We start from the raw sequence: 27,929 nt of genomic DNA, 5'->3' as shown, positions 1-27,929 counted from the left end.
AGTAGTAGAGAGTAGTAGAGAGTAGTCGCGAGTAGTAGAGAGTGAGTAGTAGAGAGTGAGTAGTAGAATGAGTAGTAGAGAGTGAGTAGTAAAGTAGTAGAGAGTGAGTAGTAAAGAGTGAGTAGAGAGTAGAGTAGTAGAGAGTGAGTAGTAGAGAATAGTAGAGATTGAGTAGTAGAGAGTGATTAGTAGAGAGTAGTAGAGAGTAAGTAGTAGAGAGTGAGTAGAGAATAGAAGAGAGTAGTAGAAAGTGAGTAGTAGAGAGTAGGAGAGAGTGAGTATTAGAGAGTAGTAGAGAATGAGTAGAGTAGTAGAGAGTGAGTAGTAGAGAGTAGAACAGAGTGAGTAGTAGAGAGTGAGTAGAGAGTAGTAGAGAGTGAGTCGTAGAGAATAGTACCGAGTGAGTAGTAGAGAGTGAGTAGAGAGTGAGTAGTAGAGAGTAGTAGAGAGTGAGTAGTAAAGAGTAGTACAGAGTGAGTAGTAGAGAGTGAGTAGAGAGTAGTAGAGAGTGAGTCATAGAGAGTAGAAGAGTGAGTAGAGAGTAGAGTAGTAGAGAGTGTGTAGTAGAGAGTAGTAGAGAATGAGTAGAGTAGTAGAGAGTGAGTCGTGGAGAGTAGTACAGAGTGAGTAGTATAGAGTGAGTAGAGAGTAGTAGAGAGTGAGTCATAGAGAGTAGAAGAGTGAGTAGAGAGTAGAGTAGTGGAGAGTTGTAGAGAGTGTGTAATAGAGAGTAGTAGAAAATGAGTAGAGTAGTAGAGAGTGAGTTGTAGAGAGCAGTACAGAGTGAGTAGTATAGAGTGAGTAGAGAGTAGTAGAGAGTGAGTCATAGAGAGTAGAAGAGTGAGTAGAGAGTAGAGTAGTGGAGAGTAGTAGAGAGTGTGTAATAGAGAGTAGTAGAGAGTGAGTCGTAGAGAGTAGTACAGAGTGAGTAGTAGAGAGTGTGCATGTGCATACTCCAGTTTTGTTGTATGCCGCTTATGTATGTGGCGTATTATAGCAAATATAAATCGTAACAGCCAGAGATGTTTCTTTTAAGTGACTGAAGAAGGTCTAATCTGTTTATCCCGTTGCGTTAACCATGGAGTAAAACATTAATCTTAAAATGACTCATGGTAAATAGGCCCAAGTCCGTAGGGGCTATTACCACGTTTATACTGTTCATAAACAATAGAATTTGAATGTAACGGTTATATATCTAAATCTGTTATATATCTAAATTCTGATCTAAAACAATCTCCTCGGTTAAGCGTGCAGGGGTGTGTGAAAGCGCAGCCCTCCCAGACTTCGAGACAACTTGGAGGGGAAGGTGAAAATGTTTTCCTATTCAGGTTTTTTAGGGGCTTGCTGGCATAACGTCTCTATACACAGCTTAGATAGCAATTGCTGAACCTTAAACATGCAATTAGATTCAGTTTAACTTGTTGTTTATTATTCATTTTTCTCATACAGAGGCACAAGTCGAAAAGATGATTTGCGCAAGATCACACCTTTGCGTAAAGTGAGAAACCGGGATTAGAATTCAAGCCTCTTTGGTTCACAGCCCACAAAACCAGTCGCATTTTATAGAACTAATTTTGCGCAGGACATTATAACTACACTTGTCTCTAAATTAGTGCATTTAATGGGATCTAAAGCTTCACATAAAATGTGCACAGACTCATATCTGAAATGAAATTGAAACTGCAGCCACAGACAAAAAGACATAGGGGTCGCAATGTGTGACCGTCCCACGCACAGACATCACAACTCAGATATTGACACCAACTCACACACAAGCACTGGCATAATCTCACACTAGCACTCATATACACACTCAGTGAGAGAACACACTGACACACACAGGCGCCACTTCTCACACGAACACCACAGACCAGAGACACATACATTGACGCCAACACAAACATGCTCTCTATCTCACACACGCACTCAAACACACCCTGACCCCCACCCACACACACACTAGGCACAAGTACACACACTGACACCACTACACACACACTGACATCAGCATACACACAGTGACATCACCACACACATGCAGACACTATGGGAGTATCAAACACAACTACACACACACACACGAACACCACTGCCCTTATGCACATATACTGATGTCAGTACAAACATACACACACGTGCTTATCACACACACCTTTACTCACATTTATACTCGCGCACTCTCCGCTGACACTAGCACAAATGTATGTAAGCAACACAAACGCATATGGACACACCCATACACATGCAGCGGTACGTGTAAACAGCACATGTAGAACACGCCCCATATAAACCTAAAATGGGCACCACACACTGAATACAAAACAAATAACACCAACCCACCAGACACTACACACAAAGACCATATGTATCAAACACAACACAGAGATATCACACATACTCTACACACGTGTACACACATACCATGCAGACCACAGGCACACCTGTGAAGGATGCATAGTGCACTATACTCAGCAAATCTGTTTCTCTTGCAAATCCCTTAGAAACCACTTACCACCACAAACACGCCAAATGTAGGAAACATTGCATGCACACCATATATGCCACGCACCACGCCACACACCACATGCCTAACATGCATACTGTATGTTTCACTGTAAGTACACACGGAACTCACTGCAGGCACGTCACACTGGCGTAACGAAAAGTGAGAGGGCCTCCCTGCACGGTACTTAGGGGGGCCCCCTCCGGGCTCAATCAGGAGCTCTCCAGGCCAGAGTTTAGTGCCGAGGGGGCCCCTTGGAGCTAGGGGCCCCCCTGCACTGCGTGGGCTGTGGGGGACTGTGTTACGCCCCTGGCACTACACCTGTGTTAGACACCATACACCATGAGCCTGCAAACCAAATTAGGCAGATGAGCGCTCTCTGGTAAGACCTTGGAGTCACGTGCTCAACACCCTCAAGGTTAACTCAGGCTTTTATCTATGCGGTTAATGAATATAATATTATTTAATTTTGTGAGATTCTGCATCAGACGTACAGTTGCTAAAGTTTGTAACACGTTAAATACGCCCTCGCCTAGCTGGGAAAACACGGTGTGGCTGTGCTACTGGCCTCGTCAGTAAACACATTAAACATACAATGGGGCACGTAAAAACAGATTGGCCAGGCAGCCGACACTGCGTTCGAATGATGATTGCTAAAGTTTGTAAAACGTTAAATACGCCCTCGCCTAGCTGGGAAAACACAGGGGCATATTACCAAGGGTGGCGATAGGCAATTATCGCCGGTTTAGCGGCCGTTTTCGCTCTATTAGCAAGCTGTCTCTAACTGATGTTCGCGACAGCTTTTAGGCGATAGCGAGCTGTTTGAGGCCTGCTTTGCATGTCAGCGATATTTATCGCTAATGACATGCAAAGTCGGCGAACCCAACCTGTTAGCGACTGAAAGCAGTCGCTAACGTCGCTATCGCCTATTAGCAAGGCAGGCGTAGCGATGGAAATATTCCCGCTATCGCCAAAAACTAACGCCTGCTCAGACCAGTTCTTAGCAATGTTATCCAATGGGAGGTGGATAACATGGCTAAGAGCATTTTGTCGCTAATGCGTGAATATCACTGTATTCTCAGCGAAATTCACGCATTTCGCCGCTATCACTGGATATTTTAGCACAATGGAGAAAAACGTTGCTAATAGCATGTTTTCTCCGCTAACATATCCAGCGATAGGCAGCGATAAGAAAATTGTCGCTAAGCCTATTTAGCGATAAATATCGCTACTTGTTGGTAATATGCCCCACAGTGTGGCTGTGCTACTGGCCTCGTCAGTAAACACATTAAACATACAATGGGGCACGTAAAAACAGATTGGCCAGTCAACCGCTGTAAACAAGCAGCTGTGTCTCAGAGAGACAGATGGAAGGGGAAACAAATAGTGCTTCCACAGTAAATAAAGGCACTAGTGTAGTGAGATACCGCATCAGACGTACAGTTGCTAAAGTTTGTAAAACATTAAATACGCCCTCGCCTAGCTGGGAAAACACGGTGTGGCTGTGCTACTGGCCTCGTCAGTAAACACATTAAACATACAATGGGGCACGTAAAAACAGATTGGCCAGGCAGCTGCTTGTTCTCAGAGAGTCAGACGGAAGGGGAAACAAATAGTGCTTCCCCAGTAAATAAAGGCACTAGTGTAACTCCGCGGGTAAAAGATCCGATCCCACAGGGCATAGATAAAAGGAGAAAGGGTGACAAAAATAAGGGAGTGACATGCCTTCAGTGCAATCATTGCACTGCCTTTGGCATAATTTGTGACGCAAAACAACACGCATAAATCAAAAGTTAAGGCGGAGCTGGGACGAGGCTTCTGGAATCGTAACGATTCCAAGAAGCCTCGTATGATGAGGCAGCGAATGAGCTGCCTACGTCAGGCCAAGACCTAAAAAATAGACAGAGATGAGGACAACTGTTCCTAACACTGTCATGCCTATGTAATGTAATCAAACATTGGTCATACATGCTACTTCCTGTCTTAATTATGGTAAAGCCTGTCCTATCACACAAGAGAAGGGAACCATAATTATTATGTACATGCTTCAAAATATGAAACAAATATGTACTAGAGAATATACGTACAGTGGCATAAAAATATACAGCAATATATAGAAAACAAGTCTCAATTACACCATACTAATAACTCAAACAAAACAACAGAATTCAATGCTGTAACAAATAACATATAGATGGGAAACAACTAAATAAACTCTCGGATGACCATACCGATAATGTTCTATGCGTGCTTTCAGACTATTAAGCCGGTTCTACCTTACTCCATCCCGGATAATAAAAATATATCCTCATCCCGGACAAATCCGAGAAAACGTAAAGAAGCTTATTAAACTACTAACTAGAAATTGAAATGGGCATACACTAGCCCAGGTCAAGATACACCCAGGAAAAACTATACAAAACGCTGAACATAGGCCCAGATGTAGGTAATAGCACATTACCGAATGGTAAATACCGAATTTTACCGATTCGGTATTTACAATTCGGTAATTGATATGTAGGTAAATAAATCGGTAAAAATACCGAATCGGTAATATTCGGTAATTACCGATTCGGTAATTACCAAATCGGTGTTTGCCATTGATTCCGATGGGCCTTGCAGCCCATAGGATTCAATAACAAATACCGATTCGGTAATTACCCAATCGGTAAAATTACCGAATTTACAAGGGGGACAGGGTGTCACTTTGACACCCTGTTGCACCCCTGTTTCTGGCTTGTGTGCCATGTGACACACATATATGCCCTTAGGGCATGTCTGTGTGCCACATGGCACAGGTGTACATGCACAGATGTGCATGTATACTGGAATTCGTTATTTACCATGGAATAGTATTCCATGGTAAATAACGATTCGGTAAGGGCCTGTGGCACTGATTACAGTGCCACCTACATCTGGATTTGCAGAATCGGTATATTTACCGATTCTGTACATTTACCAAATCTGTAAATATACCGATTCTGTAAATAAAATGCCCCCTACATACCAATTCCCAAATACCGGTCGGTAACGGCCGAAATCGGCCGTTACCGACCGGTTATTGGCGACCTACATCTGGGCGTAAGCGCCTCCGATTACATACCCATATTTTACACAGGCTGTAAATTACTACCAAAATCGCGAATTTGCATAAATACGTTCCTACCACAATGTCGACCTCTAATTCATATCTAAGCACACTACATCCACAATATATTAAGGTGGGCTGGTGTACCTTTCTAACTCCACTCAGAACATTTGGCGGCACTGCTTGGTAGTGGGAAATGGGCGCAAGTTGCAATTTTTGTAGCGAGGCGTATTGTTGGCATTTGGCTAGTCAGTGCTTGAGAAGCCCCCGTGGTTATGGGAACCATTGAGCGCCCCAGTCAATAGCCGCCAGAGCCCTGTGGGACGATACAAGAACCAGGGCTGGGGGCAGAAGGGGCCAATATGCTATGCATTCAGAAGTTTCACTCCTAGCAGCAACAACTCAGCCTTTCATCCTTCACTGAATTAGAAAATAGTATTAAGCTGCATAAGAGTGTTTGTAATGCAATTACAAGGGGCATGAACATGCTAGTAATGCAGTAAGAAGCGGCATGAGAGTATTTGTAATGCAGTAATACGTGGTATGAAAGAACATGTGATGCAGTAATAAGCAGCATGAGAATATTTGTAATGCAGTAAGAAGCGGCATGAAGTATTTGTAATGCTTGAAGAAGCGGCATCAGAGTATTTGTAATGCAGTAAGAAGCGCCATGAAAGTGCATGTGATGTGATGCAGTAATGAGCAGCATGACAGTATTTGTAATGCAGTAATAAGCGGTGTGAGAGGATTTGTAATGCAATAATAAGCGGCATGAGAGTATTTGTAATGTAGTAAGAAGCGGCATGAGAGTATTTGTAATGTAGTAAGAAGCGGCATGAAAGTGCATGTGATGTGATGCAGTAATGCAGTATTAAGCAGCATGAAAGTATTTGTAATGCAGCAAGAAGCGGCATGACAGTATTTGTAATGCAGTAATAAGTGGCATGAGAGGAAATGTAATGCGGTAATAAGCGGTATGAAAGTACATGTGATGAATGCAGTAATAAGCAGCATGAAAGTATTTGTAATGCAGCAAGAAGCGGCATGACAGTATTTGTAATGCAGTAATAAGTGGCATGAGAGGAAATGTAATGCGGTAATAAGCGGTATGAAAGTACATGTGATGAATGCAGTAATAAGCAGCATGAAAGTATTTGGACTGCACGAAGGAGCGGCATGAGAGTATTTGTAATGCAGCAAGAAGCGGCATGAGAGTATTTGTAATGCAGCAAGAAGCGGCATGAGAGTATTTGTAATGCAGTAAGAAGCGGCGTGAGAGGATTTGCAACGCAGTAATACAACATCACTCTAGAAAGAAAAGTTAATGTGAAATGCGTTTTAAAATTCTTAGCACACAGGTAAAATTAGTTTTGCATGAAGCCGGCCGGCTCTAAATGCAAATAAGGGACAGCGAGAGGCAGTGCCTGCTAGTCACAGGTGAGAGGGGCTTATGCACGCTGTGCTCTTGGGCAGTCACAGCAATAGTTTCTTGACATGGTTTACATGTTTACCAGGATTGGCAAATTAATATGAGTGTTTGAGTTTCTGGCAGCTAAAAACTAACCAGCTCGCATCTCATTGCTCTTCCTGCGCGCGCTGTGCCGCCAGCAGGATTTAGGAATTGTGATCTTTTTTTTAATGAGGGATCTTGTCAGTGAATCCCCACAGTAGCAGGGCCTTGTCCTCTCATCTTTTGGCTTGCTTCCGATGACGCAGGTTTTGGATCGCGCGAGGCGCGGGTCCGGAACCAGCAGGCCGGGTCTTGCTCCTGATTCCTGGTCGTTAAGGGCCCGAGTCTCTCAGACTTGAGAGTGAGGTCACAGACAAAGTCGCTTGTCTTTATAAGCCTATGCGTGGGGCCCACCAGCTCTCCGGGCATGTTTGAGTCACCGCCCTGTATTCGGTCGTGGTTTGCCTATAGTTGAGGGCTCTCCATCAAATTGTGGCTGGGCCATTCCCCAGTCTGTAGCCATTGAGTCTGTGTGCGGTAATTGCAGGCCTGTGTTTGGAATCCTCAGGTCGGATTTCTTGTGTTTTAATCTTTAGACTGTGGTCGCTTACAATGCACTTGGTCATTGTCTTCTTCTGGTTAGATTCCCCAGCGCTGTAGGTGTGTGTCCAATCTTTAACCTGGGATTGCTGACCATGAACGTGGTCATTATTTGCTTCTGTTTAGAATCCCCAAGTCTTTGTGTGTGTTTGTGTGTGTGTGTGTGTCCACTCTTTAGCCTGTGATTGCTGCCCATGAACGTGGTCATTATTTGCTTCGGTTTAGAATCCCCAAGTCGTTGTGTGTGTGTCCGGTCTTTAGCCTGTGATTGCTGACCATGAACGTGGTCATTATTTGCTTCTGTTTAGAATCCCCAAGTCTTTGTGTGTGTTTGTGTGTGTGTGTGTGTCCACTCTTTAGCCTGTGATTGCTGCCCATGAACGTGGTCATTATTTGCTTCGGTTTAGAATCCCCAAGTCGTTGTGTGTGTGTCCGGTCTTTAGCCTGTGATTGCTGACCATGAACGTGGTCATTATTTGCTTCGGTTTAGAATCCCCAAGTCGTTGTGTGTGTGTGTGTGTCCACTCTTTAGCCTGTGATTGCTGACCATGAACGTGGTCATTATTTGCTTCTGTTTAGAATCCCCAAGTCTTTGTGTGTGTTTGTGTGTGTGTGTGTGTGTCCACTCTTTAGCCTGTGATTGCTGCCCATGAACGTGGTCATTATTTGCTTCGGTTTAGAATCCCCAAGTCGTTGTGTGTGTGTCCGGTCTTTAGCCTGTGATTGCTGACCATGAACGTGGTCATTATTTGCTTCGGTTTAGAATCCCCAAGTCGTTGTGTGTGTGTGTGTGTCCACTCTTTAGCCTGTGATTGCTGACCATGAACGTGGTCATTATTTGCTTCTGTTTAGAATCCCAAAGTCTTTGTGTGTGTGTATGTGTCCACTCTTTAGCCTGTGACTGCTGACCATGAACGTGGTCATTATTTGCTTCTGTTTAGAATCCCCAAGTCTTTGTGTGTGTTTGTGTGTGTGTGTGTGTCCACTCTTTAGCCTGTGATTGCTGACCATGAACGTGGTCATTATTTGCTTCGGTTTAGAATCCCCAAGTCGTTGTGTGTGTGTCCGGTCTTTAGCCTGTGATTGCTGACCATGAACGTGGTCATTATTTGCTTCGGTTTAGAACCCCCAAGTCGTTGTGTGTGTGTGTGTGTCCACTCTTTAGCCTGTGATTGCTGACCATGAACGTGGTCATTATTTGCTTCTGTTTAGAATCCCAAAGTCTTTGTGTGTGTGTATGTGTCCACTCTTTAGCCTGTGATTGCTGACCATGAACGTGGTCATTATTTGCTTCTGTTTAGAATCCCCAAGTCTTTGTGTGTGTGTGTGTGTGTGTGTGTCCGGTCTTTAGCCTGTGATTGCTGACCATGAATGTGGTCATTATTTGCTTCTGTTTAGAATACCCAAGTCTTTGTGTGTGTGTGTCCGGTCTTTAGCCTGTGATTGCTGACCATGAACGTGGTCATTATTTGCTTCTGTTTAGAATCCCCAAGTCTTTGTCTGTGTGTGTGCCCGGTCTTTAGCCTGTTTAATTATTTATTTATTTATTTGAAAAGTTTTATATAGCGCTGGCTAGACCCGGTGGTATCAGAGCGCTTTACATGAGATAGGACATTGCATCAGACAGTTGCAGTGACCAGTACATGCTTGGGAGAAAAACGTGAGCTTACACAATAATACAAGATATTAGTGCATAGAATATCAAGACACACCTCATATGGGGAATGGAAGGTAGTGGGGGAAAGGTAAACAGGGGAGAGGAAAGCAGACAGAGTCAGATAGATCTGAAGGGGGAAAGTACTCCAGGTGGAACAAAGCAGTCAAAGTAGTCGAAGAGAGAGAAAGATAAAACTGTGAAGAACTGTGAAAAACAATGTCCTATGTCCGGCTGGGTTGGTGTCGGCCGATGGGTTGACCCAGAGTCAGACTTAACTAGAGCTGCATAGGACAGCTCCACCGGGCAGCGTCCATGGGTACTCAGGCTCCGCAGTAAGTACAACCAGTTTTAGTTTCAGCCTGTGGGGCATTGTCCTAGTTCCGTAGAAGGCATCAGTCCCGGTGTTACTGGGAGGTGCCATCTGCCTCATCCTCCATCTCGTCCCCAGGTCGGAGGACGCAGAGAGAGATCACTGGCGTAGTCAAGGAAAAAGGTTCCCTAGCGACGGAAGTAGTGGAAACGTCTCGCTCAGAGGAGTGTATTGTATGTAGATGGACGGTGCGTAGCCGTATCCAATGACTACGATTCAGGTGCAGCTACAAGGCATTAAGGACACAGGAGTTTGGTGGGACGCTGGGTTAGCTTCATGGGATCCCGCTAACACAATGCATCAAATGCTGTAGGAAAGACAACCGTAGGTCAAGTGTAGTCTCAACATGTGTTGGGCGCCATCTTGACTGCCGATCAATCGGCTGCCTCAACAAAAGCAGACCAAGGTGAGCAATTGAGAAATTGCAACTGATCAAGGGGCCACTAATGAAGGAGCTCTGTCAATTTGTGCTCCATATTGCACACAGGTCAAATATTTGCAGCGGGTGAGTGCAGCCGAGATACGAATGGGGGAAATTGCTACCACCATAGGCAGGGAGGTACAGGCAGCATCTTAGTACTGAACGCTGTGAATGGTGAGTACAGTGCAACAGTCACCAAACAAATGGTACCTTGAGCAGAGGAATACAGATAGATTGCCTCTTAAGGAGCAGCCGCTCTGAGAAGGAAACAGATGTACCACTGGGCTGTAGATGCTGCGATCGATTGGGTGAATCCGCCATTTTGGGGTCGATGCGGTATTCCCCTACTGTAAACATTCCCAGGGGGGTTAGCCCTCACGTCAACATTTAAGGATGTGGGCCGAGTGGTGGGGGGGTGCTGTTCGCTGGAAAGTTGGCGGCAACGCCGTATATTTCTTTCAGTACCGGGCGCGTTCATATAGCTCCCCGGGTGCCATCATGCCGCATTCAATGGTAGGGATGTTGAGGCTCATATCTCAATGAGATAAGGTCTGAGAAGGACAAAATTGAGCTTCCGGAAATCCGCCGGCATTCCTGAAGAGGAATCTTTATTTTGGGTGGGATAACAGTGCGGCGGGACGCCGCTCAGAAAGCTGGTGAGAAGGTTCACCACAGAGCATCAGCTCCGCGCAGACATGTTGGGGACAGGCTCCTCCTGCTAGCCTGTGATTGCTGATCATGAACTTGGTCATTATTTGCTTCTGTTTAGAATCCCCAATTCTTTGTGTGTGTGTGTCCGGTCTTTAGCCTGTGATTGCTGACCATGAACTTGGTCATTATTTGCTTTTGTTTAGAATCCCCAACTCTTTGTGTGTGTTTGTCCGGTCTTTAGCCTGTGATTGCTGACTATTAACTTGGTCATTATTTGCTTCTTTTTAAAATCTCCAGGTCTGTGGGTGTCTATTAAAACGTCTTGTATGATTACTAGACTTGCTCTTGGGCATAATCTGCTTCTGTTTAGAATCTCTTGGTGTGTGGGTGTCTGTTCAATCTTCACCAAGTGATTACTCACTCTGCAGTTGGTCATTGTTTGCTTCTGATTCAAATCCCCAGATCTGTGGGTTCCTGTTCACTCTTTATCCTGTGATTACGAGACATGCACTTGGTCATTGTTTGTTTCTGTTTAGAATCCACAGGTCTCTGGGTGCCTGTTCACTCTTTATCCTCTGAGTGTGGGTCATGCACTTGGTCATTATTTGTTTCTGTTTAGAATCCCCAGGTCAGTGGTTGTCTGTTAGATCTTCAGCAAGTGATTACTGACTGTTTGACCTGGCATCCTTGGCATAGTTTCCCCTTTCTTTTTGACTATACCTCCTGTATTTTTGACTGTGTGCTGGACTTCGTATTTGCTGGTTTGTATACTGCTGACCAGTGCTAACGTGCAAGTGCTGAAGAAATGTAGTCTTCATTCTCAGGGAATACTTACTAATAGAAAAAAGAACTTGGCACAGAAGCTGAAAATATGAAAATACATCTTTATTAAATTTAATAAGTGAGGCCACGACACACAGAAGCCGTAGCAACTGAATGAGGTAGTCTGAGGAGTACAGAGAACAGAGGCCTTATATATGCTCAGGGTTACAAAACTCAGCATAAAAGTAAGGGGCAGTCCTTGCTTTTGCAAGCATGCAAAAAATGCCTAACATGGACATGCAAGGTCTGCCAAACGACAAACCAATTTTACAGTTGTCCGGCCCATAATCAATCATTGAACAAACCCAACATTCTTCTTTAGACAAGCCAGACAAACCCATAATAAAAAGGACCACAACCCATATCGTAAATAGACCATAATAGAAGAAACAGAAACAGATAGAAGTAGGATAAGGCATGTTTGTGTGCAGTAAAACTTTATGATGTCCTGTGCTCTGATCCTTAATCTTGATCAGCTAAAGGGCAGGAACTGGTTTAACAAGGTCAGCTTCAGGCAACAGGGTCAGTTCACTCAGGTCAAACAGGAGTCAGCATGAACTCGAGCTAAGGTGTACATGTCCTTAAAAGACTAGTTCAGCCACAATCATCGGCCTATGTGAGGGCAACCACAAAATGGCTGCCATACACAAAATGGAACCCACGGGTTCAGAATTCACAGAATTCACAGAACCTCAGTGCTCCGTGTTTAAATTGTGATTATGATTGGTTATCCATGTCTGGCATATTTGATTTACTGGTAAGTTCCTAGTAAAGTGTACTGTGTGTGCCCAGGGCCTGTAAATCAAATGTTACAGGTGGGCCTGCAACCCTGGTTGTGCCACCCACATGAGTAACCCTGTAAGCTTGTCTCTGACCTGCCATTGCAATGTCTGTGAGTGCTATTTTAAACTGCCACGCCCACCTGACCAGTGTACCCACTTGCCAGGGTCAAACCTTCCCCTTTTCTACATGAAAGGCACTTCTAAGGTAGGCCCAAGGTAGCCCCATGTGTCGGGTGCATGTTATGTGAAAGGTAGAACTTGTACTGGTGTGTTTTACAGGTCCTAATAGTGAAATACTGCCAATTGCATTTTTCTCTATTGCAAGGACTATCTTCCCCATAGGTTATCATTGGAGCTGCCTTGTAACATCTTAAAAGTGTAACTTTCAATTGGAAAAAGAGTTTTGGAGTTTGGGTTCCCTGAACTCAGGATTTAAACATACATCTTTTAGTGAAGGTGGTTTGTAAATTCTGTGCTCGAAAATGCCATTTTTAGAAAGTGGTAATGTTCTTGCTTTACCATTCTGCGTCCCTGCCTGCCTGTGGAATTAATGTCTGGTTTAAACTGACAGCTGGGTTGTTTGTACATTTATTCTAGACAGTCACACAAAGGGAGCTGAGGTGTACCCTGCATATCCTGATGGCCATCACCAGGCTGACAGGCTTTCCTGAGCTAGAGTGGTGGGAGGAGTTGTCACTGACACCTGAATAGGGCTGTGCCTGGCCTCTCACAATACTGCCCCCCTGCCCCAGAGTGTGTCTGGTACCAAGGCAGGACAAGGAAGGATTTTATGAACAACAAAGACTTTCCTTTGAAGTATGCCTACTTCAAATGCTAAAAGAGGTATTGTTATTGGACCTATATGTGCTTGCCTCCTGTTGGGAGTTTCAAGGCCATCAAAGACTTGATCTGCAGCATCTGTGAACTCCACTGCTGGGGGTGCTGACCTGCTAAGTGGTGCCAAATCCAGTACAGGTTCCTTGGAGGTGCTTCTGCTGTTTCAAGACTTGAAAATCCATGCACCTCCTTTCCAGCTACGTTTCCCGCGGCAAGCTTGGCATGCGGTTGAAAAACAACCATCCCCATGGTGCCGCTGAAAAATTGATGTAGCGGCTTTTCGCAGCCTAAAGAACTGCGGCAGCCTGAGTCCAGAGCACTGGGTCTCCGTTGTCCGGGACCCCCGCTCCTACTTCGACGTAGGCCCTGATGTGTAATTGAAGGAATCAACGCATCACCTGTCTGCGGCTATGGAAATTGATGCAGTGCCGGTCTCACCACTACATCAACCTGCAGCACCTGGATTTTCACATGCATCACACCTGTGCGCTAAGTTTCCAATGCATTGCACTGCCAAAAGGAGTTGCATCTGAATTCAATGCATTGCTTCTCCTCGCAGTCTGGAATCGACGCAACACTTCTCCTGCGTGAGCAGAACTGACACATTCATTCACCAAGGACTCAATAACCAACGCATTGCTGTATTTTCTGATGCTTTCCTCCTTTGCGGCTGTTTTTCGTCTTGGATTTTGAAGCATCAAAGGTATTTTGAGCTAAAATCACTGCATCCACAGAGTTCCATAGTCAGAACTGCTAAAAACATTTTAAAAGTGATATTTTGAGTTATGTATGTTGCATTTTTGTTGTTTTGGTCTTGTTTGGTTTAGATAAAGATTGGTTATTTTTCTAAACTGATGTGGTGTCCATTTGTAGTATTTTCACTGTATTACTGTGCGTGTTATGTACAAATACTTTACACATTGCCTCTGAAGTAGGCCTGACTTTTCATGTCCAGCTACCAAGGGGGTGAGCAGGGGTTATCTTGAGTGTGTAAACCCCTTACCCTGACTAGAAGCAAGGGTCCCTACTTGGACAGGGTGCATACCACTGCCAACCGGAGACCCTCATTTCTAACACTGACCCTGCACATAGTCATTGTTTGCCTCTGTTTGGAACCTGCAGATCTAAGTGTTTGTTCATCTTCATACTTCGATCACTCACCATGTTTGGGGTTCCTCACAATGAGCTAGTATTCTGACAAAGTGTAGCTCCTTTCTACCATTCGGTAGCTAGTTACTTGGTGTTAGTATTGCTGTTTCCAATGGGAGCGTATGCCTTTGCTTGGGATCATTTAATGTAGGATGTAGGCAGTGCACTTCTGAGTTTGTCTTGTGTTGCTGGGACGACAGGTTATTTGCCTCTGGTATTTTGAGATATTTTTCCATAGACACAGAATGGAGAAGACCCTTAAAAACGTCAGGCCATGGTCCCTCGCCTGCTCTCCTCCACTCATACTACCACTTCTTCATGCCTCCCTTCTGACTTACTCGCTCTCCTTTCCTATCGCGTTCTCTTCTTTCACTTGCTTTTAGTCCTTTTTCTCCCATTTGTCCTCACTATCTCACACCCATTCACCTCTCTGGTCACCCACATCTCCTATTTTTCACTTTGCCATTCCATCCCCTCTCCCTGGTAAACCTGCTTACTTGTTCACCCATGAGTTTTCTCTTTGACCCATTCCTACTGTCTTTCGTGATTTCTCGTTCCAATTCCTTTTCATTCCCTTTAAGGTCTTGTCTGATAGTGCAGCTGTCTGCAAGACTTATTGTTACCAATAGTTTAAAACATACTTAGAGCCCAGTGGTATATTGCTGTCTCCAGGGGACTATTAATCTGTCAAATCGTGCTATTGGGGTATCATTCCCCTCCTATAGAGTGCGCGTATTGCTGTACACAAAGTACTATCTCACAACGTAAAAGTAAACTTAATTATCACACATTACCTTTTTTGTCTCATAGATGCAATATATTCGGAATGTTATCATTTTTACCTTGTTTAATCACTACAGCAGGTTTTTTAGAGGACTCAAAATGTAACCTATTGGATTTCCAATGCTTATTTTCTTGTTTTTCCTCTTGGTGCCATTCTGCTTCGCTCTGTTTCAACTCTTACCACATTTCTTTTTCCTATTTGTGCTGCCAATCTTCCCCACTCCCTCCTTACCTCCGCTATCTCACTCTCTCTCAAATGCCTTACCCCTCCCCCTTCCATGTCTCACTCGCTCCTTCATCTTCACCTTGTGCCTCAGCCTCCCACAGCCATTATTCTTCCCTCTGCTCTCACCCATGCTCCCTCGCTTGCTTTTCCTCCTCTCTTCTGCCCCCTATCTTGCTTTGACACCCCTCCCCTCCTCCGTCCACAGAGACCTCTCTCTGACGCAGAGTGGCTCCTATCTTGACAGCTTCCTCATTGCTCTCTGCTCACCTCGTCTGGAGCCCTATTGGACAGTTTCTAGAAAGAGACATCCACCCCAGTGTCTCTTGGGCTTCCCTGTCCGCCTGCTCCTTGTAGCCTGGAGGATGGAGCTGTCTCTCTGTTCTTTAATGTGATTTCTTTTCTCCACAGGCGTCTGAGCTGGGGATGGTGTCGGCGTATTACACTTATATCTTCACTAATCTGGTAAGACACTTTCCTGATCCTTTGCTGTGTTTGTAGAGTCATATTAAATGCAAAATATGCTGTTTGATGGGATCATGTGCCACGTGTGTGTGTGTGTGGGGGGGGGGGGGTCCTTGGTGCAGCAGGTGCAGTGGCACCAGGGCTCAGATGCCTGAGGAGCCCACTAAACTGAACCCTGATTATTGCTGTGTTTTATAATTGAAACTGACAGGGGGACATTTCTTCCTTGCACTAGGGCCCACGATACACCGGTTAAGTTACAATTGCCCGTCCATCTTGTGGAACGATGAAGGAAAGGATGACAATAAAAAGGGACCTGGGCTTTGCGCCTTCTTTCCCAGGTCCACGTTTCCCCTTCGTCAATCCATACATGAGGTCAAGAGGAAAGAATGTCTAACAACTGTGTTGACTAACACAGTGTTGTAGTTAACGGCGAAAGAGTCCATCTGGGAGAGGGATCAAAAATTGATCAGAATTGATCAGGTGAGGTGATGTAGGTGAGGACGAAAGAGTCTGCTAAGGCGTCGGATTAACAATGGGAACATGGTCTATAGGTGATGACGAAAGAGAATGTGTCAGGGTGATGGATAAAAAATGGAAACACTTTATGCGATGATGAAAAAGACGATCAGGGAGATGATTTAAAAATGGTAAATCTGTACATGATGATGAAGGAGTCTGTTGGGGCAAAAGATAAAAAATGGAAAGACCGTTAGGTGATGCTGAAAAAGACTGTCAGGGAGGTGAATGAAAACGTTGTATGACAGAACCACGCATGCCTGAACCATGCATGCCTTAACAACACAGTCTAAACAGCGAATGCGTCGTTATCACGCGTTCCTTTACCACGCAAGTTGTTACAGTGACTTGCCTTAAGGAAGTGCTGGTATTATTTTCTATTCCAACTCCAGTCTGCCCATCAGTAGGGATAGTGTTAGACTTAAAATCCAGCACCAGTCCAGCACCACTTTTGCTAAAGCAAGTCGTTGTAATGGCTAAAGAGATGCATGGTAAAGACACAATAGTCGTTCAGACTGCTTTGTAAAGGCACTGAGTGGCTCAGACTGCGTGGTAAATAAAGTTTCCCAAATAAAAAGGTGTTGTAAGGGAAAATAAGTCCAGTAGCCGAGGTGTAGATAGATGATGAAGGTTTAATGATGAAGTTCTAGATGTAGATAAGTAGATATAATGAAGCCCCACCAGGAGCAGCTCCCTTGCTGCTCACTCCATACTCCCAACTGACACTCGTCCACCAGACATCCCCAACTTTTTCATCGTTTTTTTTATTTTCATTTTTTTATTCTTTTTATTGTCAGCAGTAAAAGAAAAAGACAAAAACAACAGACACATCCGCAGCATTAATAGAGCACAGACATGAACGGAATAACATCTCAGGATTACTTACAGCAACAATCTGGCCGTCCTTAAAAAAGAAAAACCTTCCCATGTAAGTGCAATACATATCAGCAATAGAAAAACAATCCAGAGCAAATGCAAGTCAGCGGATGTCAGCTCCATAACAAAGAATAACAAAGAAAAACCCCAATGCAACAGAAAAGGGAAAAAAATAATAACATAAAATTATAATGAAAGAACATCCTCAATCACAGTGCTTTCTCATGCACAGAGCGCAACCACAGTGCCATTCGGTACATCCCGTGTTCTTGCGGCCATCACGCCGCCCCCCCTTAGAGGAACACTCAGCCACTACCCTCCATCTCACAACTCGCCTCTCGCCAGTGTTCAGCCTATGCCCTCATCTGCATGTGCTAGCAGATAAAGCCTCAGAGGTTCTCATATATCCCTCGGCCTTGACGTCAGGGGCAGCTCCTCCGCATAGACGCTGAGGCTATCCCGACAATACACTAAATCCTGAAGCCAAGCCTTTAGGAGAGGCCGTTTACCCTGCCCCCACGTGATTGCCACTCTCCGAGCAGCAATGAGCAGCGCCAGGCGCACAAACATGCCATTGTCCCGTTAACATGTGGCACACAGCAGAGTAAACATATCAGCGGCGTACAGGGTAGATCCGCAACTACCATCTCACGTAAGCTACTCATCACAGCAGTCCAGAAAGCAGCCACCTTCCGGCAGTTCCATGCTAAGTGTAGAAAATCTGCATTATCTTGGCCGCACCTGTCACACCTCGCCGTGTCGCGCAACCCATATTTGTACAATCGTGCCGGGGTGTAATACACCTGATGCACATATTTAAAATGGATGATCTTGAGATTGCCATTCATACATAACCTGCCAGTCAGCCCACAGATGAACTTCCAATTATCTTCAGAAATGTCAACAGCCAAACATGCATTCCACTTGGCCCAGCTCTTATCCTCGCCCAGCACTGTTTCATCTTTAATAAGTTTATAGAGTTTGGAGATTAATCTCTTGTTATTAGGTACAGTGAGGACGGTTTGTAACGACACCAGGATAGGAGGCTCATCAGGGAAGGCAGTGTAATGTTCACGGGCCGCGTTCCGCAGTCGATGTATCGCGAATTGAAAGAGCAGCGACTGATTCACAATGTGACTCAGGTCATCCTGTCTGATAAAAGTGCCATTGGGGTACACGTCCCGCATATGGGAAAAGCCTCCCTCCCTCAGCACCCTCAGGGACGGGGCCTCGTGCGTGACTGACAAGTGTGCATGATACTCTAGACGCAAGTCCGGCGCATATAACGGTAACTTTTTTGCCAGTTTCCCTATTCGTTACCAGGCCGACACCGTAGCGTCCACCGCATTTATCTCTAATTTCAGGGTACCTCTCGAGTGATGAGTGACCACACTGTGCAGAGGAATCGGAGCCGCATCCCCCTTTTCCACCGACCAGCCATCCCCAACTTTCCATTACCTTACCATGCACCAGCTTTCCAAAGCACATCCACCCTAGCTGAGAGGCAAGGCAGAAGATCAGGAAAGATGCATAGCACTGAGAACCAGATACCACAAAAGGGTAACAGTCTGTAGGCGATGCTGAAAGAGACTATCAGGCAGATGAATTAAAAATGGTACCAGTCGGTGGATGATATTGTAAGAGATTGCCATGGAGATGAATAAAAAATGGTATCAGTCTGTAGGTGATGATGAAACGGTCTGTCATGGAGGGGAATTCAAAATGGTATCAGTTTGTAGGTGATGATGAAAGGGTCTGTCAGGGCAATAGATGAAAAATAACAACAAGCCGTATAGGTGATGACGAAAGAGTCTATTAAGGCAATGAATGAACACTGGGAACAGAGTCTGTAGGAGACGATGGAAGACAGATTGTCAGGGCAAGGGATTGAAAATGAAAGCCCAGACGAAGAAGGCAAATGGAGGGAAGAGAGACAAAGCAGATTGTTTGGTCTGAAGAAGATGAAAGACCTTTAATTGAAACTCTGTCCGTCTTTAAGCCTTCCACCAGCCCCAGTTATCTTCCGGGGGCATTGCCATGTCGCGGGTTAAACTGATTTGCTGGCTAGCATGCCCAGCACTGGTTACCATTACCGCAGTCAAGCATAAAAAAGCCTTGCCAGCCTGTCTCTGCTAAATCCAGTAAAGGCTGCCTGCTCGACTGCCACTGATAGTGAAGAGTGAAGACAGACTGTGGGAATCCAGATTGAGATTCTTAGATTCTGTCAACTAAAATGGCCTTTGAGCTTTTTAAACACAGCTTGAGCAGATTTTGAATCAGAGGTGTGGGTGGGGAGGTGGTAGCTCTTCACCATGACCTCTAGTGCTAACCTTCACAGTGTCCACCAGTGCCAGAGTCACACACAGGCCTCCAACAGGACTTGATCACACTCTTCACAATTGCTAAAGTTCCTGTGCTTCCTGTTTGGAGTTGCTCACCCTGTCTGCGAGTGAGAACCAGCGCCCACTCACCACAATTCCCGCCAGTCCCCTGTTGACACACTTGGGCTTATTTCCAAGCCCCTTGTGCCACCGGTGTGTCACTTTTAACCCGTTTGCCACAGCCGCGATTTCGCAGCAGTGCGGCACTTCCGCAAAACGGGCGGGGGCCGCGTGGGCCGTTGAACGTGCGCAGCACTACGAAGGTAGTGCTCGCGACGTCCAACGGCAGCACTTAAGGGATTAATATGGGAAAAAGTGACGTACCCGTGGCACAAGGGGCTTGTAAATAAGTTCCACTGTGCCAACAGTGAGAGCTGTTTACAATGCCCACTAGTGCAGATTCCTTCTGGTTCAAGTTGCCCCATGTGCCAGAATATCAGAGTGAATACTGCCAATTCATTGCCCTTCCTACAACTGCCTGTCTCCCACAACTGGCCATTAAAGAAAGCCCTTATATCGCCCATCAATTGCAGCTCATCAGAGTGCCCACCAGTAAAATATCCGTGCAGTGGCCACAGCGTGGGAACCCCAGACTGCCCACCAATATGAGCTTATTAAGTCTGCCCATCATCTCACAATGCCCGCTGCTCGAAGGCACTGCGCTGTGTTTGGACCTGTTTATCCTGTGGTGAGGAGATGTGGCTTAATGGCCATAACTGCCACTTTTGGAACTGAGGCACCAGGTAGGACCCTTGGCCTTACCTCAACATCCTGTGAGATCCTCTTTTTTTGTTATTTACTATTTTTAATTTGAAGGTGCAAACAACTCCTTATGACATACATGCCAACCCTCCTGATTCAGGCAGGAGAATACCGATTTCAAGGCTAATCTCCTGCCTTCCGATTCCTGCTTGCAAAAACCTGATTCCTCAGCAGGCTTCAGCCAATAGGGACTCGTCTTGTGTGACTCAAAATATGCACTGCCAGCAACCTGCCCCTGCAGTCCGAAGCACAAACTGTTTGTCAAGCTCTCTCTCGCTGTCAAAGCCTTTTCTCTAAGCTCCTGACAGGTAAGGAAAAAACCTATATTTCCAGTTCTGATGTCCGATCCTGCAGCAGCACACGTACAAGTCCCATACATGCCAATAGATCCGATTCAGACCACAATACAAGTCAATTTGGGAAAATGCATTTTCCTGATTATGTTTTTTTAAATCTCCCTCTTTCCTCTTCTAAAATGTTGGCATGTATGTTATGATGAGTATATAAAGCAAATAACACATCTGAATAAAAACGGTGGGAATAGGAAGGCCTGGTACTTAGTATGCATGCTGGGAAATATAAAAAGCACAGTATCAATAATACACTAAAAGTGTTTCACATCATAAAGTACCATCATGCATAATGGCCAGGACACACTCAATAGGTTCCTTAGCCGTGACCAAGAAGATATTGTTTCAGTCTGATTAAGTCTGTTCCATATTGAGTTATTCATATTCATATTTCGAAGAGCATCCAGTGACCTGGCGAATAATTGGATATGTGTTTAATTTTATTTAAAGTGACCAAACGAGATAAAATTATTCAAAAGAAAAATTCTAGCTCATTTTTATTCAATACACATTTAGGTCCCATATCTTTGAGAATTTAAAACCTGCACCAACTCTTTGCGCCTATAATTCTTCTTACTGTCACACTTTATTCATTGTCTTGCGCCATTTCTGCTAAACAGGGAATTAGAGAGGCCCTCCATCTCTGCAAAATCAGTGAACAAGTCACGAACATTGCAGTAAAGATCAGCTTTTGGTAACTTCTAGCTGTTCCCTGCAATGGGAAATATCCAAGCAGGGGAATAAACGAGTATCTAGGGATTTGGTTCAAAAATAGCTTCGGAAGATATTGAAAATGACTTCCCAAAATGTTTTAATGGCTTCTCCAATGAGTAGCTCGTGAGCTACAGGTAGCTCTCCAGCTGCCTAGAAGTAACTCTCCTGTGTTCAGTCCAGCTTACTGAATTAGAAGCTTTTGCTTGACTGAATTAATATATGTGTACAAAAATTTTAAAAATGGATATTTGAAACTAGAATGTGTGTCGTTTTAGAACTAATCAATCAATCAGTACATTTGTAAAGCCCACTACTTACCCGTGAGGGCCTCAAGGCGCTGGGGGAGGGGGGGAAGCTGCTACTGCTCGAAGAGCCAGGTCTTGAGGAGTCTTCTGAAGGTCAGCACGTCTTGGGTCTGTCCTAGGGGGATGGGGAGGGTGTTCCAAGTCTTGGCAGCGAGGTGGGAGAACAATCTGCCACCGGAAGACGCTCTTCGGATGCGGGGGACTAAGATGATTGTTGAATTTTCAAATTATATTTAAAGCTGATATTTCAGTGATAAATCATGTGGCTTTGGGGAGGATTATTAATAATATTATTAACTTGGTGCCAGGAGCATTTAAGATATGGCTGATAAGTATTTCCTATGTAAAGGCATTACAAATTGACAAAGCATTTTTTTTACATTACTGATGGCTAACCTGCCTGATGCAAAGGTGATCACTGAGTATAATTTAACATAGGGAGGCCACGAGCCTAATCTTGTCTGATGTAATTACTATTACAACACTAATTAGTAGCTCAGGGTAGTTTTTATTGATCATAATTAGCTCACAAAACAGAAAAGGTTAGATGCATCTGTTTGTCTATCTCAGTTCCGTACGGTTTGGGCCCAGTTGGCTGTGTCTGTGGTAGTCCATCTAAAACAGTTTACTGGATTGATTACTATTTTTTATTTATATAACTTTGGGTGTGATATATAAACCATTTAGCATAAAATTGCAATTTGTGAGAATTCGCACCCTGAGAATCTGTGAGATTCTCAGCAAATCGTTAAATCTCCATGTGCCTAAAAATGTGTAGTAATCTGGTTCTGTAAAGCTCTTTAATACTCTTGGGCCCAGGGGCGTAGCTTTCATTGATACAGCAGGTTCATTGGCAGTGGGACTTTCAGAGGCATACTGAACCTTGATTATTGCTGTATTTTAAAAATAAAGCAGAAGCCATGGGGTTTGGTTGTGGGGCATGTCCTTCCTTGAGCTAGGGCCCATGACACACTGACTTTGCCACTGCTTAGGCCAAGTTCGTGCTAATATAAAACTGCAAAAAAAAAAGTTAAACTCCTCCCAGTGCTGTATTTGAGCTGCCGTTTGCCATTGGGGGCCAGCAGCAGTTATTTTTGGGGCCTGGTAGTGGCACTGGTAGTGGACCTGTTCTCAGGACACCCCCGCGCCGCACGGCCACCAGCTGTTGTGTGCGCTTCTCACCCCGCTGTTGCCCCCAGCCTCGCTGAGCCTGCCTTGCCGACCCCTCCCCCCGCCGTACTTGCGTGTACTGTAGCTCTTATTTTGTTTCCTTTTTGTCTCCCTGCATTCTGTTAATATCATTATTGTCTCCCATTTGCTGTTTTCATTTGGTGTTATTGCCCGTGTTGTTGACCTGTCTCCTGTGCCTGCCCGCCCCGCTCCCCGCTTCCCGTCGCCGTGCTAGCGGCCACTGCCCCTTTTCCTTCTGTGCCCTCCCCACTCCCGCCTCCCAGCTGCTCCTCCCTCCCTCCCACTTGGCCATAAATGGCGACCGCGCGGCGCAGGTGAGTGTGACCTGTTCTCAGGACACCCCCGCGCCGCACGGCCACCAGCTGTTGTGTGCGCTTCTCACCCCGCTGCTGCCCGCAGCCTCGCTGAGCCTGCCTTGCCGACCCCGCCCCGCCGTACTTGCGTGTACTGTAGCTCTTATTTTGTTTCCTTTTTGTCTCCCTGCATTCTGTTAATATCATTATTGTCTCCCATTTGCTGTTTTGATTTTGTGTTATTGCCCGTGCTGTTGTCCTGTCTCCTGTGCCTGCCCGCCCCGCCCCCCGCTTCCCGCTGCCGTGCTAGCGGCCACGTCCCCTTTTCCTTCTGTGCCCTCCCTGCTCCCGCCTCCCAGCTGCTCCTCCCTCCTTCCCACTTCGCCATAAATGGCGATCGTGCGGACGCGCAGTGGGCGCGCCGATAGTGCGCCAAAGGTAAGCCCGTCTGCTCCCTTCCGCGCCTGGACCGCGCCCAGCACCAGGACCCCTGGCCCTCACCGACGCAAGACGACCAGACAGACCTACGACGACGCCGACCTCAACGCACTCAATTCCGTCCGGAACCCCGCCTGCTGCCGGGCCGCCCCGAAACGCTTCCACGGACCCTTCACCTGCACAACCTGCAAGTTCACCTGCCTCCGAACATGCACCGCGCCCGCCAAGCCAAACTCCAGCAGCGACCTCAAGTGCATCCTGCTCAACACCCGCTCCGTCCACAGACACGCCGTCGAACTCTGGAACCTGCTCGACACAACATCACCAGACGTCGCATTCCTCACTGAAACCTGGATGAACGCCTCCTCAGCCCCCGACATCGCCATCGCCATCCCGGATGGATACAAGATCATCAGGAGGGACCGCGTCAACCAGACCGGAGGAGGAATCTCCATCGTCCACAAGAACACCATCCGCATCACGACCAACGCCGACGACACCTTCACCGCCGCCGAACACCTCCACTTCCAGATTCACACCGACCCCAAGACGACCCTCAGAGGCACCCTCATCTACAGACCTCCGGGACCACGCACACAATTCAGCAAAGACATCACGGACTTCATCAGCCCACACGCCCTCCCCTCCGCCGACTACATCCTCCTAGGTGACCTCAACTTCCACCTGGAGAACAACAAGGACCGCAACACCGTTGCCCTGCTGGACAACCTCGCCAACCTCGGACTCAAGCAACTGTTCAACACCCCCACCCACTACGCCGGCCACACACTTGACCCCGTCTTCTCATCCAGCAAGCACATCGCCTTCAGCCACTCCACCGGACTTCACTGGACCGACCACAGCTGCGTCCACTTCAGCTTCAGAAAAACCACTACCCACCACCACCCGCAACAGGTTCCTCATAGAAGCTGGAGCAAGATCACCGCCGACCAGCTTACCACCTCCCTCAGCCAGAACCCACCTGCCAGCACACCGGACCCCAACGAAGCAGCCCGCAACTTCACGCAGTGGCTGACTGCCTGCGCCGACGACCTCGCACCACTGAAGAACCCTCCCAGCAGACCCAGAAGCAAGAAGGCCCCCTGGTTCACCAACGAACTCAAGGACTCCAAGAAAACCTGCCGCACCCTCGAGAAAGCCTGGCTCCTCGACCGGACCACTGACAACATGACCGCCCTCAAACACGCCACCCGCAAGCACCACCAGCTCATCCGCACCACCAAGAAGAAATCACTGAAGGATCGACTGGACAACAACGCCCACGACAGCAAGGAACTCTTCAGCATCGTCAAGGAGTTCTCCAACCCCAGCACCCGCAACAACGACATCACCCCTTCACAAGATCTCTGCGACTCCCTCGCCTCATTCTTCCACCGCAAGATTGCCGACATCCACAACAGCTTCGGTGCACCATCCTCGCACCCAATCGTCGAACCAACGCACCCCACCGCCACCCTCCGCACCTGGACCGCAGTGACCACCGAAGAAACAGCCCGCACGATGAACACCATCCACTCCGGATCTCCGACTGACTCCTGCCCCCACCACGTCTTCAACAAGGCCAACTCCACCATCGCACCCCAACTCCGAGACGTCATCAACACCTCCTTCGGCACCGCCACCTTCCCGGAGAGCTGGAAGCATGCCGAGCTCAGCGCCCTACTGAAGAAACCAACAGCGGACCCCACCGACCTCAAAAACTTCCGCCCCATCTCGCTCCTCCCTTTTCCTGCCAAAGTCATCGAGAAGATCGCCAACAGACAGCTTGCCACCTTCCTCGAGACGAATGGATCCCTCGACCCCTCTCAGTCCGGCTTCAGAGCCAACCACAGCACCGAGACCGCCCTCATCGCAGCCACCGACGACATCTGAGCCCTTCTCGACAACGGGGAAACAGCGGCACTCATCCTCCTGGACCTCTCCGCCGCGTTCGACACTGTCTGCCACCGCACCCTAGTCCAACGCCTCAGCAACACCGGCATCCAAGAGAAGGCATTGAAGTGGATCATCTCGTTCCTCGCTGGAAGAACACAGAGAGTCCGCCTCCCCCCGTTTCGTTCCGAGGCCACCGAAGTCATCTGCGGCGTCCCGCAAGATTCATCACTCAGCCCCACCCTCTTCAACGTCTACATGAGACCTCTCGCAGCCATCGCACGCCAACACAACCTCAACATCATCTCCTACGCCGACGACACCCAGCTGATCCTCTCCCTCACCAGAGACCCCGACACCGCCAGAACCAGCCTCCACGAAGGGATGAAAGACGTCGCCGCTTGAAACTGAACTCAGACAAGACGGAAGTCCTCATCCTTGGACCATCACCCTCCGCCTGGGATGACTCCTGGTGGCCCCCAGCCCTGGGCACCGCCCTCAAGCCGACAGACCACGCACGCAACCTGGGCTTCATCCTGGACTCCTCCCTCTCGATGACCAGACAAGTCAACGCCGTCTCCTCTTCATGCTTTCACACCCTTCGCATGCTCCGCAAGATCTTCTGATGGATCCCGATCGAAACCAGGAAGACAGTCACCCAGGCCCTCATCACCAGCCGGCTGGACTACGGAAACACCTTCTACGCCGGAACCACAGCCAAGCTACAGAAAAGACTACAACGCATCCAGAACGCCTCCGCCCGACTCATCCTGGACATCCCTCGACGCAGCCACATCTCCGGCCACCTGAAGAACCTGCACTGGCTCCCCGTCAACAAGAGGATCACGTTCAGGCTCCTCACCCACGCACACAAGTCTCTCCGCAACCTGGGCCCCAAGTACCTCAACGACCGCCTGACCTTCCACACGCCCACCCGCCAGCTACGGTCCGCTAGCCTCGCCCTCGCCGCCGTACCACGCATCCGAAGAGCCATCGCCGGAGGCAGATCCTTCTCCTACCTGGCGGCCAAGACATGGAACTCCCTCCCCATCCACCTTCGGCTGACCCAGGACCACCTCGCCTTCAGGAGACAACTCAAGGCCTGGCTGTTCGAGCAGTAGCGGCCCCCTTCCCCCAAGCGCCTTGAGACCCCTCCGGGTGAGTAGCGCGCTATACAAGTGTTATGATTGATTGATTGACTTAGCCCTTTTCCAAGCAAATATAGCCAAAAACACACAGGGGTGTATTTATGAAAGTCACCTTGCTGCGCTGCATCACTGGGAAATGGCAGGAATTCACCATATGGCACATTCCTGTTTTTTTACCCCTGTGCTGGCTCACAATGTGCTGCCTATCGGCAAAGCAGGCACCCTTGCACCACAGTGCAAGGGTGCACAGGAAGTGACACCTTCCTGCACAAAATCAATCCTGAGAGGCCTATTCCTCTTTCTATGTGTGCTGTAGAATTCAGCCCACATACAAATAGAAAGTAATGAGAAGAAATAAAGATATTTTTTCTTGTTACGCCTCTCCTGGGAAGTCATATCTTTTTGGTGCGTTCCCAGTTTTACAAGGTCTTCTAAATCTGGTAATTCGTCAAAAGCCATGAGAGGTGTGTTGGAAAACACCCACGCAATGCCCATGGAATGCCCTCCCAGAACAGAGTATCTCAACACAGCGATTTGTGCCGCATTGCGTTATTCCAGATTTTTGGTGCCACTCAGAACCACGCAGAGTGGCTTTGCTTGGCTTCAAAAATCTAGCGTAAGGTTTGCGTCGCTCGTGCACCACATTGCGTGGTGCAAAAGCAACGCAGACCGGGATGTTTATGGGTTTAGTGGAAGGATGTATACTTAGAAAGTTATGCTCAGTACATCTGCACCAATATATGCAATTAGATTAGAAGTAGGGTTACGTAGTGTTTATGTCTGAGACATGGTGACACCTTTAAGGTGGGGTCTCGGCTTGGTACTTTCTGAAAATAACTCTTTGCGAGAATTATTAATCATTAAGGAACTCAGGGGGATATTTATGAAATAGCTGCAAAGTGCAGCGCAGCAATTCACCTTTCTGTGCTGTGTCAATGGGAAAGGAAAGGAATGTACTGTGTTTAAGGCATTCGGCATATTCCTGACTTTTCAGTCTGCGCTGGTACCCTTTTGGTATCCTAGTGCCAACGCAGGCACCCATGCACCATCATCTAAGGTGCCTGCATTGCATGCAGGATTGTTTTTGTGCAGGAAGGGACACCTGTCTATGTCTGCTGCATACAAAGAGGAAGTAACAAGGAGAAATAAAGCTATTTCTCCTCATTATGCATCTCGTGGGGAGGCATATATTTTGAGATCTTTTTTAGATCTGGGAATGTGTCATATACCATAGGAGTTGTGTGGGAACACCCACACA

At 46.9% G+C, this 27,929-nt stretch overlaps 1 protein-coding gene across 1 annotated transcript in view; it reads left to right on the top strand.

Moving 5' to 3' along the window:
- Nucleotides 1-27,929, top strand: part of GRIK4 (glutamate ionotropic receptor kainate type subunit 4) — a 596,594-nt gene that overhangs the window by 368,663 nt on the left and 200,002 nt on the right. The window contains exon 5 of the mRNA XM_078683930.1: nucleotides 15,748-15,801. Within this exon, the coding sequence (XP_078540056.1) occupies nucleotides 15,748-15,801 (54 nt within the window). The remainder of the gene's footprint in view (nucleotides 1-15,747; nucleotides 15,802-27,929) is intronic.

The sequence above is a fragment of the Lissotriton helveticus genome, chromosome 3_1 (genome assembly GCF_964261635.1).
Source record: "Lissotriton helveticus chromosome 3_1, aLisHel1.1, whole genome shotgun sequence".
In the NCBI taxonomy this organism is placed as follows: domain Eukaryota; kingdom Metazoa; phylum Chordata; class Amphibia; order Caudata; family Salamandridae; genus Lissotriton; species Lissotriton helveticus.
This window is presented reverse-complemented; position numbering and strand designations above follow the sequence as displayed.